Genomic DNA, 10921 nt, shown 5'->3' with positions numbered 1-10921 from the left:
CTGGTACCCGGAGATTCGAAGCAAACAAATGGAGCAGTTGGATTGAATATATTTGTAGACACCTTGGTGTGAGTTATCGTCAAGACACTGGATATTCAACCAATATACTAGTGCTTGCTTTTGCTAGAGTGTGACTAGTGTATGCGTAAACTTGACGAGTTAAGTGTCGATTAGTGTGCCATTCGGGCTGAGAGAGCTCTGTTACATGAATGGTTGCATGTATGAGCGTCTAACGACGAAAGCCCCTCGAGCAGCAAATGCAAGATTTTAGATCGTCTGACCTGTCCCAGTTTTTCAGCAATTTGTCAACAATTCGACTGTGCCAAATGAAACGTCCAGTCCCCAACTGTTTTTGCATAACGTACGGACACGATCACTGGTGATGACTCCGGGCGACTACAGTTCCATCGAACGAGGCAATGCGTCCCTTGTCGCAGCGCGCCTTCCTTTGAATGTCAAAGCAGCAAGCAGCGATACAGGCATCGACACTGAATCGATGCACCTTGGCTTCACATCTCACTTTTCCATTCGACGTCCGCAACCAACATGCACGCTTCGACGCTTCTCCTCGCCTCGCTTCTCGCGACGGCCGCCGCTGCCACCAACAACTCGGTCATCCTTCCCAACGACGAGCACACGCTCCAGTACACGCAGGTCGCGTTCGAGAACCTCCCGACGTGCGCGTCCAACACGTGGGACATTGCCGGGCCGCAGTACGACACGTACTCGCGCTGCACGACCAAGCCGGACGTGATCCTCGGCATCAACGTCTTTCGCTGCCGCAAGTACGCGGCGACGGCCAAGAAGACGCCCAAGGGCCGCGACGCCAACGGCCAGATCATCAAGGGCAGCGACAACGTGTACAACTGCGACGAGTGCTTCTATGGCTATCGCCGCATCGGCGCGGGTGGCCCGCAGGAGATTGAGCCGCTCACACTCGACAGCTACAAGGCGCACAACCTCACGGAGCTCCGCGGGTACTTTGTGCCGCAGCGCATCGGCGACCGCAACTACCTCCGCTCGTGCTTTCTCACCGAAGGCAAGAACCTCGGCGACCTTTGCGAGTCGATCCACCGCCAGTCGTTCGGCCATGCCGATGGCGCCGACGCCACGTGCATTCTCAAGCACGAGATCAAGACGCCGTCGGGCCACATTCGCAAGTCGCTGCCGTTCGACGGTAAGCTCAAGGATGACGACAACTGCCACGAGTACGCGATCGTCAACAACAAGATCGCGTGCAAGACGCGCAAGTAACTGGCCATGAATATCATATCTTATTCTGTTTCAACTCGCACTCTAGTTGCGAAATCGACGGTCGCTGACATGACGTCGTTCAAGGTGAGGAGGATGTAGCCGTATGTCAAGAGAACCTCACGTCAAACATCAGTAGAAAAAGGCGACCCATGCCAAGCCTAGACACGACGATGCCTGTTTTCGGTCGGAGCGCTCAGTACCGTGGGGAAGGTCGCAGTGAGCCACCGTTTTCGTGAGCCACGCCTTGTATCCCGCGAGCCACCTACAGCCTTGGAGGATCACTGTACGCCCGTTGTTTTTTCCGCAGGAGTCGACTTCCACCAGCCGGATGTTTGCACTACCGACTCCTTCCACCGAGTCGAGCTTGGCGCGGGTCGCAGCAAAGCGGCGCCGCTGTCAGTCGGGGAGAGGGACATTGCGCTCACGTTCCGACCTCTTTAGAAGACCAGCACTCTATACATGCACCATCGCTCACAACATGGAGCCGGTACACACATGTAGAGCCGTGTGTAGAGCCATTCCGTTGTTGTTGTTGAAGTGAGTCTATTTAGATATAATTTACACTGAACTGTTTTTGGGGGGTGGACTTTCGATTTAGAGCGTGTTGTGCTAGACGGCATCAGCGGCGAGGCTTAGCCATGTTGAAGGCGAGGCGTGTGGATGGCGCACGCCGGGACGAAGTGGTCACGAAGCCAGGCATCGTGGCGCAGGGCGTGCATCATTTGGAAGAGGCACATCGCTTGGGTATTCAGCATCAAGTGGTGAAGGTGCATCTTGGTCAAAAACACGGCGCGGGCGGCGGCCGCTTCGGGTTAGTAGAGCCATTCCGTGTTTGATTCACTGTTTTATACAGCCAGCAGCGTTACATACAGAGTGTGAAACGATGCTTAGTGTGCCAACATGACACTGTGCAGTTTGAATTCTCGTCCATGTCCGACACGACTGGCAATCTCAGCAGTCTCGTGGAGGCTGTCATGGTACCTCACTGCTACGACGAAGAGAACGAAGATATGTACGGTGGCTCGGAGCGCATGGCCATCCATGGCGTCGACGTCGACTGGCCGATCGCACCGGCACTGGCGGCGTCGTTGATGGAGACAAGCCCCGAGAAGACGACGCTCCTGCTCCCGCCGTCGGCCATCTCGACCAGCTTCTACCTCGACCAATGGTCTTTCGAATACGATACTATTCTCCGTGGACTAAAGCTCGGCGCGCGCTACGTTTACGACTTTGCACATTTCGCGATCGATGCCGTCGGGTCGGCTTCGGCGCTAGTGCCGAGGTCTGCTTCAGCACCGGGAACGTTTGCGACGCTGCTCTACTTTATGCCGTCCGACTGCACTGGCGGTGCCGTCACCATCACGTACGACGACCGGACGACGACGTACGAGACTCTCAGCGGGCACTCGGTGGTCTTCTTCAACACGTGCCACGTCTCGGTCGCACCGATCACATCAGGCACCCGCGGCGTCTTTGTGCACAATGTGAGCCACGAGGACTATGACAGCGACTACAGTTATTGCTCTACGCCACCACAGCTGCCATCCAAGGCCGACATTGACGACGCGATCGAGATGGAAAATTACTGCATCATTCACGTCGAGCTTGAAACGTGGACCACCGCGCCACAGTATGCGACGCTAACAGGTCGTGACAAGGCGGTCGTCGACTGGCTTCTTGCGGCAAGTGTCTTTGACGTGGCCTTCGTCACGGTGGCGACAGCCATGGATCGATGGAGAAACAACGATGACCGCGACAAGGCCGAGCAGAAGCTACCCAACATCTTCCACCCGCAGTGCGCGACGCCAGCGCGCCTCCAAGCCGCGTGGCGCTCTCTCTCGATCTCGTGCTTTATCGAAGAAGACTCGATCGACATTTTAGGCAACGACACAGTCTGCCTCGTCTTTTGGCCCAAAGCGCTTCGCTTGAAGCTGCTCGGTCTAGTCCGTACCGTCGCTTTGCTGCGAGATCACGTCGACGGGTTGTGCTCGGACGACTTTGGGTTCGGGTCTACCCATGCGCTCTTTGAAGCTGCTGTGCGCCTCTTCATTGGGGCCGAGCCTGGCCCGGCTCAGTTCAATCGCCCGAGTCGTCTGGCCATGGCCAATGTGCTGTTTGACTATGGCGACTGCACGCTCATGGCAGACTATCTGGGTGGCATGCGATGGAACGCGCACGATGTCGCTATCGTACCGTGGGTGGTCGCGGTCGTCCGCCGCTTTGGCTTGCCGTCCATGACGGAAGCCTTGAGCCGCCTGCACTACTCTACATCTGGCGTGTTTTGGCGCAAGGTTCTCGAAGGCATCGGTGCTGACAACCCGTCGTGTGAGCGCGACTTGTACGATTTGGCGTCTCGCTGGTGGACCGCCCAGTTGCGTTGGAATGGAATGCCTACGGACGGGATATCTCTTGTTGCATGGCTCTACGAGAACGCCGTGGCACCGAGTACGCACGTCGCCTTGTCAATGCGTCTGCCGGCCGACGCCATCGACAACATTCTCCTCATGATGATCGACGTGACGCCACTTGTGAAGGAACCCAGAGACTCACGCGGGCTGCCGGCCGCCTTGTGGTCCCTGCGTGCGACGCCGCTGCCACGCGTACTGCAATACGCCTACCTCAACATGGCGCTGCAACCCGACTATGTTAACTACTACGACGAGGCCGCCGCTTACTTGCTCTTGCTGACGATCGGCTCGCGACGCTTTGACGCTGCCGAGGCGCTTGCATCGACACGGCGCGCCACACCCAAGTTCCAGAAGACGCTAGCGACGCTTCAAAAACGAGGCCAGCTCACCGCGGCGCAAGAACTCGTTCTCGACAACTATCTCTCCAGCATTTAAGGAGAGCAACTCGGCAACACAATATATGCCCATTTCATATGACAATAGTGTTGAGTGATCGCATCCGTGTCGTTGGATCGAGACATAACGTGAGCAAGATCATTACGACATCAGGGAATCTCATTCCGCGCATACATGCCAACATACGGGTCCTGTCCTGTCGCCGTCGTGGTGGTGCTTGGTCAGCTTGTCACACACGCAAGCGCGTGCTCTTCTCTCATATCGCAGCGTGCTACCTGGGCTGCAACACGCCTCGTCGATTTGGTGCGTTCACAACAGCGTCAGTCACAACATGTCGCGGACAGCGAGCGCTGGAGTGCAAGCTATGGAAATGCTTTTCATGAGATTTTTCAGTGTTTTATGCACAAGTTCTCCAGCTTCTATCGACCGCTCATGGGAAAACGAGTTGTCTACTACCAAAGCATGCGAAACATTCGAGTTGGAACTTAGCCCTATTTGGGTGTGACAGCCATTGCTGTCCCAGACCCGACTTCTGTGGAATGTCAAAGCAGCAAGCGGCTATGGCCCAACGCACGCTGGGGTATCCTTGAGTAAGCGCCATCCTTACACTCACTTTTCCATTCGACGTCCGCAACCAACATGCACGCTTCGACGCTTCTCCTCGCCTCGCTTCTCGCGACGGCTGCCGCTGCCACCAACAACTCGGTCATCCTTCCCAACGACGAGCACACGCTCCAGTACACGCAGGTCGCGTTCGAGAACCTCCCGACGTGCTCGTCCAATACGTGGGACATTGCCGGGCCGCAGTACGACACGTACTCGCGCTGCACGACCAAGCCGGACGAGATCCTCAGCATCAACGTCTTTCGCTGCCGCAAGTACGCGGCGACGGCCACGAAGATCGGCAACGACAACGTGTACGACTGCGACGAGTGCTTCTACGGCTACCGCCGCATCGGCCCGGGCGGTCCGCAGGAGATTGAGCCGCTTACGCTCGCCGGCTACAAGGAGCGTAGCCTCACCGAGCTCCGTGGGTACTTTGTGCCGCAGGTCATTCGTGATCGCGACAACCTCCGCTCGTGCTTTCTCACCGAAGGCAAGAACCTCGGCGACATTTGCGCGTCGATCGAGCGCGACTCGTTTGGCCATGCGGATGGCGCCGACGCCACGTGCATTCTCAAGGAGCCGCTGGGCTGTGGCGAAGGCAGCGTCACGTCGCTCCCGTTCGCCGCCAAGCTGCAGGACGACGACAACTGCCACTCGTATGCGATTGAAAACCGACAGGTTGTCTGCACGGCGCGCGCCTAAGCAGCGCATCGAATGTTAAACTTGTTAAACATCGAACCGTTTCTTCGTTGATTCGTGTAGCGTTCAAAGATGCGAGCGGGATATCTCCAGAATGCTGGCTCGCTGGGCAGGGCCGAGGCAACCGGTATATAGAAGAGGTTTACCGGTGCCGTCAAGCCACCGGACAGCAGCGAGCATGCGCTTGTTGAGCCGCGATCTAGCGTCGCAGGGGACGAGCAGCTCGTCGCGGTTGGCGCGCATCGGTCGTTGGGGTATCGCGTACAAGTAGAGTGGCCACTCATGTCGTCCTAACGTCATTCGGGCGTTACACAACTGCTCCAAAACAAGTGGACGTGAAACCGTCGTCGACCGTTCGGTCCACCAAAAGTGTATGTATCCGGATAGCTCAATCGCCGACCAATCACATCGCCGCCAAGCAAAGGTTGCAAAGAGCCGATCATGGAACCCGCGATGATGATGCGGCGCTGCGGGTCGAGGATTGCAAAGGCAATTATTGCAGCTGCGTCGCATCGACATAGCCCCACGTGGATCACGAATACGCGGCTTGTGCATCCCGGCGCCTTCTGAAATGTTCGTGCGGAATTCGCTCAAAAGGGCACCGCTCCGCCGCCGCTTCTGTGTACCGGTATGCTCGAGCTCTGTGCTATCTGGTCGTCCCATGAGTCCTACGGAGGTCGCGCTTCCTTCTCCATGCTTGGTCAGCAGCCGCTTTAGCCGTCTGGCCCGCGCTGGCGACCGCGCCATTTTGTTTTTAAAAATGTTGAAAAAATGAAAAATCATCACATTGCGACCGTCGTGCACTCGATTCCTACACTTCCGCTCCTTCCGCCTGGGGTTTTGAGTACTTGCGACCATCGAGCTCGACGATATGCAAGCTAAGCGATTGTGAGAGGGCCCATGGGATATGTTGTGAATTGGGACATGGCGTTCTCGATACGTTCGCCACAAGCGATAGGCTAAAAAATAGAATGACATATTTTTATTTTCCATACAATTCTATAGTACAGCATTACGAAAATGAAAAAAACACGCGGTGATGGGCTGGCTGGTCATTTCGAGATTTGGACAATTGGCATGGCAGGTGGCTTGTACGGGCAGCCGCCGGTCAGCTACGGGACGTACGCGCGGTCGGTCGCGAGCCCGAGCCGGCTCAGCGAAGACGACGCCATGCTCGCCAAGCTCAGCGAGTTTGTGTCGACTGGCGCGCTCAAGAACATCATGCAGCTACTCAAGAAGAAGCGCTTCACGGCCTCCGACTTGCTCAAGCGCGAGATCCAGCGGCTCAAGTCGGCGCCGTCCGACGTGGGTCCGGTGCCCGAGTCGGTCCGCGACTTTGACATTGACGACAGCGAAGACGAAGAAGACGCACGCCTGCGGTCGGTCTCGGTCGCCGACGACTCGATGCTCTTGCCGCCGGCCAAGGGCTGGGCGGTCTCGTTCGAAGAGGAAAACACGAGCCGCCTCCTCATTTACGCCCGCCAAGAGTGGCGCCATACGCAAAAGCTCGCGGTCGAAGCGTCGGTCGCCGAGCTCATCATGCACACGCTGCCGCGCCGACGCCCGACGACACGCGATGCCAAGGCGACCAAGACTGTCCTCGACGTGGCCAAGAAGTACCTGAGCATCGAAGGCACCGAGCTGCAGCTGCTCGACCTCATCCACGAGTTTATCGCGGGCGGGTTTGAACCCGCGCAGAACGCGCTCCTCGCGGCCGTGTGCTCGGTCGACTACGACGACGACAACGACAAGGCGACCGCCGACGTCGACCGCAAGGACTTGTTCATTCGGTTCCTCCTCCGCTACATTGCCATGGCCGACAACAGCTCGCTCTCGCCGGCGCTGACGACGCACTACCAGAACCGAGCGCTCTCGATCGTGCAGCTGCTGTGCGAGAACCACCACGAGATGTGGCAGAGCGTCGTGTCGCTCGAGGTCGACGGCAAGCGCATTCTGCTCGCGGTCGTCGAGGTCATGGGCGCGGCCATCAGCGTCTCGCTCAACAACCCGGCGTTGCTCAAGTGCATGGCGGCCATCACGGAAGCGTGCCAGGGCCCGAATAAGGTCAACCAAGAACTGATCGTCGACTCGAACGCGACGGCGCTCTGTTGCAAGTTGCTCATGAACGACCAAGCAGTCGACATGACGATCCACCAAGCCGCGACCGAGCTCCTCCTCTCGCTCATGGAAGGCCGGACCGACCAGTCGACGCAAGCCACGATCGCGCAGGCATTTAGCGCCGACGTCGTCGTCCAGCGCCTCCAGCTGTACCATAGAGCGCTCATCGAGCAGTTTGGCTACCCCCTCGACTTTGCCAAGCACGACATTCACCGCGCGCCCATGTACAAGAAGGCAATGAACCTCACGCGGCTCGTCGTACGCATCATGAGCCTCGAACAAGCGTCCGGCAGCGGCGACCTCTCGGGCACTGCGTCGTCGCCGCACGCACTCAGCGCTGACGCCGACCAGGATGAGCTCGACGAAGCCGACGACGCCGAAGACCGGATGGCCTTTGAAGTGCACATGCGCGCCAAGCTCAACACGGCGGTCCTCGGGATGCTCAAGCGGTCCGAGTCCGAGTCGGACGTGAGCACGCTCGCGACCGCCATCAAGACGGTGCTTGTCGCCAACCGCGCGCTTCGGTCGTTTGACACGCGGTCGGTGCAGGGCTTTCGCGCATTGTGGGAGACGGCGGTCGCGACCTACAAGGCGCAGTCGGCCCAGCGCTTCTTCAACGCGCAGCTCATCTCGGTCGAGATTCTGCGCTATGGGAAGCACTCGACCGTCTACTTTGTCAAGCCGCACGACGCCATGTACTTTGACGAGCAGCTCCAGAACGATCTGTTGGACGCCATGGACATTGGCGGCGAGCATGCGATGGACGTCCTTCTCTCTGAGCAAGCACGCGACACGGAAGAGGAGCTCAAGGTCGTCAAGCACCTCAAGCGGCTCACGCTCTACTCGCTCATGAGCACGTGGCAAATGTGGCTCCGGACGCGGCTCCTCGCGCTCTGCTTCTACATCAATTTCGTGCTCTTGTTGATGCTGCGCGTCGACAAGACGACCAAGTACCCGTACGTGACGATCCTCGGCAGCGTCTACTGCGCGCTCGCGGCCATCCTCTTTGTCTACTACCTCATGCGGACGTTCAACTTTCATTACTGCAAGCAGCAGCTCTCGATCACAAAACTCAAGTTTCGATCGCCCAAGACGATTCACGACCGCAAGTGGGAAGCGTTCGAAGATCCTATCTTTTATTTCGGTACGTGCACACATTGTCGATCTCGATTCTTCAATTTTTTTTAAAGTTTTTTCCATGTATTTGTCTCATATTTTGAACAATCCTAGAGCTCATTGCGTGGACGTACTCGCTCATCGTGTGGGTCTATGGCTGGACCGCGTTCAACACGGTAGTCCTCGGGCTCGGCGCGTTCCTGCTTCTCTTCTTCTCGACGCTCTCGGGGCTTCGCAAGTACGCCGAGATCATGCGCTTTAGCGTCGACCAAGAGATCACATACAAGCAAGTCCGGTCGACGACAAAGGACGACCAGCTCCTGCCCAAGGCCTACTTTTGGTACAACGTGCTCTACGATACGCTCTTCTCCGAGAACGTTGTGCGTTTTGCGCTCTTCACTGCGTGCGCTATCCTCGGCCTTGTCGACCACACGCGGTACTATCTGTACTATGGCATCCCGCTCGCCGACCTCATCAACCTCCATTTTGGCCTCAAGTTTGTCGTCAAGGCCATGAACATGAACATGGGCAAGCTCGCAATCACGGCCGCGTTCGGCGGCGTCGTCATTTACTTTTTCGCGCTTCTCGGGTACTACTTTTTCCAGCCCGAGCTCTCCAACGGCGGCGACGACGCCAACCAGTGCTCGACGCTCATGCACTGCGTCATGACGTACCTCCACAGCGGCCTTTTGAATGGCGGCGGTATTGGCGACTACCTCTCGGACGTGCCAATGAACTACAACGACAAGGGCCGGTACTTTGGCCGCGTCTTTTACGAGCTCGCGTTCTTCATTGTCGTGATCACGCTCATTTTGAACCTCATCCAAGGTATCATTATCGACGCGTTCACAGCCGTGCGCGAAGCGTCGGAGAACAAGCTCATGCTCCGCCGGACGCAGTGCCTTGTGTGCAACCGGCCGCGCGCGGTGATTGAAGCCCAAGGCATGGACGCCGGTATTATGAACAGCTTTGCGCGCCATACCGAGACCAAGCACAATTTGTGGCACTACTTTTTCTTCATCAAGTACCTCAACAGCAAGGACGAGACCGACATGAACGGCATGGAGACGTTTGTGTTTGAGAAGATCAAGACCAAGGACATGTCGTGGGTGCCGCATATTTAGAAATGCACGAGATGACAATATATGCTGTTTTTTAAGACAATATTGTAGTGTTCTGGTACACGAGCAGGTGGAATCGCCGAGGAGAAGAGAAGGTATCGTGATCGAGGTCCATCAAGCGAGTTGACCAAGGCAAAAATGGCGTGGACCTAGCAACGCTGCTGGGTTCTAACTGACATAGTCGTTTGCTCGGCCGTCGCTCTCGTCGCCAAGCCACGCAACACCCCAGGACCCTTCCTCCTCGCGCAAAACACAATTATACAAGAGAAAAATGAATGACGATTGATACAAAATGGCTCACTCGCCGCGGACCTGCGCCAAGATGGTCTCGGCGTTGCTGACCTTGAACGCGCCGCCGACTTCGAGGTTGAGTTCCTTGATGACGCCGTCCTTGACGAGCATCGAGTAGCGCGCGGCGCGGAGGCCGAGGCCGCGGCCCGTCATGTTGAGCTCGAGGCCCGTGGCCTTGGTGAAGACAGCGTCGCCGTCGGCGATCATGCGGATCTTGCCGGCCGTGCCGAGGTCCTTGCCCCACGCACCCATGACAAAGGCGTCGTTGACGCTGAGGCACCAGATCTCGTCGACGCCGGCGGCCTTGAACTCGTCGGCGAGCGCGACAAAGCCGGGGGCGTGCTGCGCCGAGCACGTCGGGGTGAACGCACCGGGCACGGCGAAGATGACGATCGTCTTGCCGGCCGCAGCTTCCTGGACCTTGATTTGGTTGGGGCCGATGGCGCACGTGCCTTCGACGGCGTTGTATTCGCCGAGCGTCACGGCAGGGAGCGAGTCACCGATGGCAATCATGATGGTAGTGGGAAGGCGATGGAAGATCTGAAAATGACATTTTGCATCCACCAAATGCCACATTATTTGCTGAACGTTCGCGACAAAAGCCGGCGTATGTAACGTAATCTCGCGAAACGTCGGCGCCTGATATGAAATGCGTGCATAATTACGTGGCAGGCGTAGCGACGATGAGTTGAGCGGGCCAAAGTGCAATCTCGCCAGGCCATATGGTACGATCACTTTTGCATCCCACCTGTTATCGTGCAGGCCTCTACGCATACAAACGCACGCGCAGGAGCATGGAGCGACATCCTCGCAAAGGCTTGAAAGACGATCGACGCGATGCGCGAGTCGGCTGCAGCACCGAGTTTCCTCTCGAGGTGTAGGGATACCAGTCACAAAACAGCGACACGAAAA

General features: G+C 57.4%; 5 protein-coding genes across 5 annotated transcripts; 4 read left to right on the top strand and 1 right to left on the bottom strand.

The window, feature by feature from the left end:
• Positions 1–534: 534 nt before the first annotated feature.
• Positions 535–1254, top strand: SDRG_00611 (hypothetical protein; the record flags this gene model as incomplete). Its single annotated transcript, XM_008606094.1, has 1 exon — positions 535–1254. The coding sequence occupies exon 1, from the start codon at positions 547–549 to the stop codon at positions 1252–1254; it is 708 nt and encodes a 235-aa protein (XP_008604316.1). The 5' UTR covers positions 535–546.
• An 885-nt stretch (positions 1255–2139) lies between these two features.
• On the top strand, positions 2140–4127 carry SDRG_00610 (hypothetical protein). Its single transcript, XM_008606093.1, has one exon. It carries the CDS (start codon positions 2184–2186, stop codon positions 4095–4097), a length of 1914 nt encoding a protein of 637 aa, XP_008604315.1. The 5' UTR covers positions 2140–2183; the 3' UTR covers positions 4098–4127.
• Positions 4128–4684: 557 nt separating this feature from the next.
• SDRG_00609 (hypothetical protein) lies at positions 4685–5405 on the top strand. Its single transcript, XM_008606092.1, has one exon. It carries the CDS (start codon positions 4698–4700, stop codon positions 5364–5366), a length of 669 nt encoding a protein of 222 aa, XP_008604314.1. The 5' UTR covers positions 4685–4697; the 3' UTR covers positions 5367–5405.
• Positions 5406–6429: 1024 nt separating this feature from the next.
• On the top strand, positions 6430–9763 carry SDRG_00608 (hypothetical protein). The gene is made up of 2 exons (XM_008606091.1): positions 6430–8625; positions 8712–9763. The coding sequence occupies exons 1-2, from the start codon at positions 6441–6443 to the stop codon at positions 9719–9721; spliced, it is 3195 nt and encodes a 1064-aa protein (XP_008604313.1). The 5' UTR covers positions 6430–6440; the 3' UTR covers positions 9722–9763.
• Positions 9764–9974: 211 nt separating this feature from the next.
• Positions 9975–10637, bottom strand: SDRG_00607 (peroxiredoxin). Its single transcript, XM_008606090.1, has one exon. It carries the CDS (start codon positions 10583–10585, stop codon positions 10016–10018), a length of 570 nt encoding a protein of 189 aa, XP_008604312.1. The 5' UTR covers positions 10586–10637; the 3' UTR covers positions 9975–10015.
• Between the last annotated feature and the right edge of the window lie 284 nt (positions 10638–10921).

The sequence above is a fragment of the Saprolegnia diclina genome (genome assembly GCF_000281045.1).
Source record: "Saprolegnia diclina VS20 unplaced genomic scaffold supercont1.2, whole genome shotgun sequence".
NCBI classification, from domain to species: Eukaryota; Oomycota; class Saprolegniomycetes; order Saprolegniales; family Saprolegniaceae; genus Saprolegnia; species Saprolegnia diclina.
The sequence above is the reverse complement of the archived record's forward strand: the minus strand, read 5'-3'. Positions and strand labels throughout refer to the sequence as shown.